This window comes from Herpailurus yagouaroundi, unplaced genomic scaffold (genome assembly GCF_014898765.1).
Source record: "Herpailurus yagouaroundi ecotype Mexico unplaced genomic scaffold, PumYag 59527, whole genome shotgun sequence".
In the NCBI taxonomy this organism is placed as follows: domain Eukaryota; kingdom Metazoa; phylum Chordata; class Mammalia; order Carnivora; family Felidae; genus Herpailurus; species Herpailurus yagouaroundi.
Genome location: NW_024415120.1, coordinates 1 through 2627, shown reverse-complemented (window position 1 = coordinate 2627; position 2627 = coordinate 1). Strand labels below are relative to the sequence as shown.

The window sequence follows — 2627 nt, the reverse complement described above, 5'->3', positions numbered from 1 at the left end:
TCTACATCCAACATGGGGCTCAAACTCATGACCTTGCGATCAAGAGTCACATGCTCCACCAACTGAGCCAACTAGGCACCCCACATGTCCTCCTTCTTATAGATAACCTAGTCTAATGAAATGAGATCATTTATAATGATTACATAGTAAAACGTTATAGCCAAAAATACAAAAAGTCCTCACTTTATTTTTTATTTTTTATTTTTTTAAATTTTTTTTCAACCTTTTTATTTATTTTTGGGACAGAGAGAGACAGAGCATGAACGGGGGAGGGGCAGAGAGAGAGGGAGACACAGAATCAGAAACAGGCTCCAGGCTCCGAGCCATCAGCCCAGAGCCTGACGCGGGGCTCGAACTCACGGACCGCGAGATCGTGACCTGGCTGAAGCCGGACGCTTAACCGACTGCGCCACCCAGGCGCCCCTATTTTTTAAAAAGTACTTTTGAAAAATTTTATTTCACCAGGGTCTAATCCTTTGCTGATGTTCAAATTTAAACAATTTTTCTGAGTCTGTCTCATAAGCGAAAAACATGAAAAGTTGCTTCTGTGGCATTTTCTTCTAGTTTTTCAAGCCCTCATGTAGTAGCAACTGGTTCAAAATACTGGTTTGTTTCAAAGCATGCAGTTTAGATGTATCTTCGCTGATGATGGTGATATTTCCATTTTGTTCCTGAGCTGTCAGGTCACTTTCACTGTCAGACAGTGTACATAGTAGAATATCGTTTTCATAGGTTGGAAAATAATGCTCTGGTTGATCCCATATCTTTCTTTCAGGAAGCAGTGATGTATGTTTAGTCTCTTCCATGTGAGTCCTTAACTTTGCTTTGGACTTGAATTTCACATGGCAACTATAACATCTACATTGGTGAATTTGCCTTCGAATGAGATTGACCAATTTTACTTGCTGATAGAAATTCAATCCAAGTTCTGACTTTATTTTGAGGAGATCAAAATCGTGTGCTTCCTCCATGTGGACACATAATTTCTCAATTGTTTCTGCTTGCTTTTCACAAAATAGGCAGACAGCAGAGTCAGGGCGCTCTTCCCAATCAGACCAGTCGTCTTCCTGATGGTCTAGCAACTCCCGATCATCTTCCAACTGAACTTCCTCCCACGATTTTCCAAGTTCCAAATAATTGATGACATAAAATCGGTCATATTCTCTGTTCTTAGGATTGATCCTCCGATGTTGTTTTGTCCTCATATGATCTTTAAGCGTATTTTTGTCCCTGAAGGTCTTCTCACAGTGTAAGCACTGCAAGTTGTCAAGCTTTTTCTGTAATGTGCACAGAAATTCATTGCACTTTGCAATGTTGTCTGGCAAGCCAATGTTGAAAGCATGTTCTCTGGCCATGTGGTTCAAAAGAACAGATCTGTTCCTGAAGAACTCCTCATTGCAAAACGTACAAATACCATGAAAATTGTTTTCATTTCTTTCTTGCTGCTGTTGTTTCAGAATTTCTTTCAGTCTTTGTTTCTGAAGTTCCTCTCTAAGTACTCTATCTTCTGGTAAAACATCACATAACAAAAAGTAATTGTCTTCTTCTTCAAGTGGAGCTGTGGATTTGATTCTTATCACACTACAAAAATCTGTAACGGGCTGTTCAGTGAACCTTTTCCTCCAATATAAAATGTACCTTTGGAAATCAGCAACCTACTTGACATCAGCTGTGACCATCTTATGTTCAATAATCATGTGCTTCAGAAGTTTGTCTTGTTCGGGATGGAGAGGGAAGATGGCGGCGTAGGAGGACGCTGGGCTCACCGCGCGTCCTGCTGATCACTTAGATTCCACCTACACCTGCCTAAATAACCCAGAAAACCGCCAGAGGATTAGCAGAACGGAGTCGCCGGAGCCAAGCGCAGACGAGAGGCCCACGGAAGAGGGTAGGAAGGGCGGCGCGGCGAGGCGGTGCGCGCTCCACGGACTGGCGGGAGGGAGCCGGGGCGGAGGGGCGGCTCGCCGGCCAAGCAGAGCCCCCGAGTCTGGCTTGCAAAAAGCGGAGGGGCCTGACGGACTGTGTTCCAACAGCAAGCGCGACTTAGCGTCTGGGAGGTCAGAAGTTAACAGCTCTGCTCAGAAAGCGGGAAGGCTGGAGGACAAAGGAAAGGAGAGTTGCTGAGCCCCCTGACGACAGAGCTGTTTGGTGGGGAACAAAGGCGCTCGCCAGCGCCATCTCCCCCGCCCATCCCCCAGCCAAAATCCCAAAGAGAACCAGTTCCTGCCAGGGAACTTCCTCGCTCCGCGCAAACACCCAACTCTGCGCTTCTGCAGAGCCAAACCTCCGGCAGCGGATCTGACTCCCTCCTGCTGCCACAGGGCCCCACCTGAAGTGGATCACCTAAGGAGAAGCAAGCTAAGCCTGCCCCTCCTGCCCCTGTGCACCTTGCCTACCCACCCCAGCTAAGACACCAGATCCCCAGCATCACAAGCCTGGCAGTGTGCAAGTAGCCCAGACGGGCCACACCACCCCACAGTGAATCTCACCCCTAGGAGAGGGGAAGAGAAGGCACACACCAGTCTGACTGTGGACACAGCGGTGGGCTGGGGGCAGACATCAGGTCTGACTGCGGCTCCACCCACCAACTCCAGTTATACACCACAGCACAGGGGAAGTGCCCTGCA

At 47.5% G+C, this 2627-nt stretch overlaps 1 protein-coding gene across 1 annotated transcript; it reads right to left on the bottom strand.

Annotated features, from left to right (window-relative positions):
* Positions 1–438: 438 nt before the first annotated feature.
* On the bottom strand, positions 439–1732 carry LOC121024160 (zinc finger protein 277-like). Its single transcript, XM_040466450.1, has one exon. It carries the CDS (start codon positions 1353–1355, stop codon positions 561–563), a length of 795 nt encoding a protein of 264 aa, XP_040322384.1. The 5' UTR covers positions 1356–1732; the 3' UTR covers positions 439–560.
* Between the last annotated feature and the right edge of the window lie 895 nt (positions 1733–2627).

Coding starts and splice junctions, on each gene's coding strand:
- LOC121024160 (XM_040466450.1), bottom strand. CDS start 1,355: ATGGCCAGAGAACATGCTTTCAACATTGGCTTGCCAGACAACATTGCA.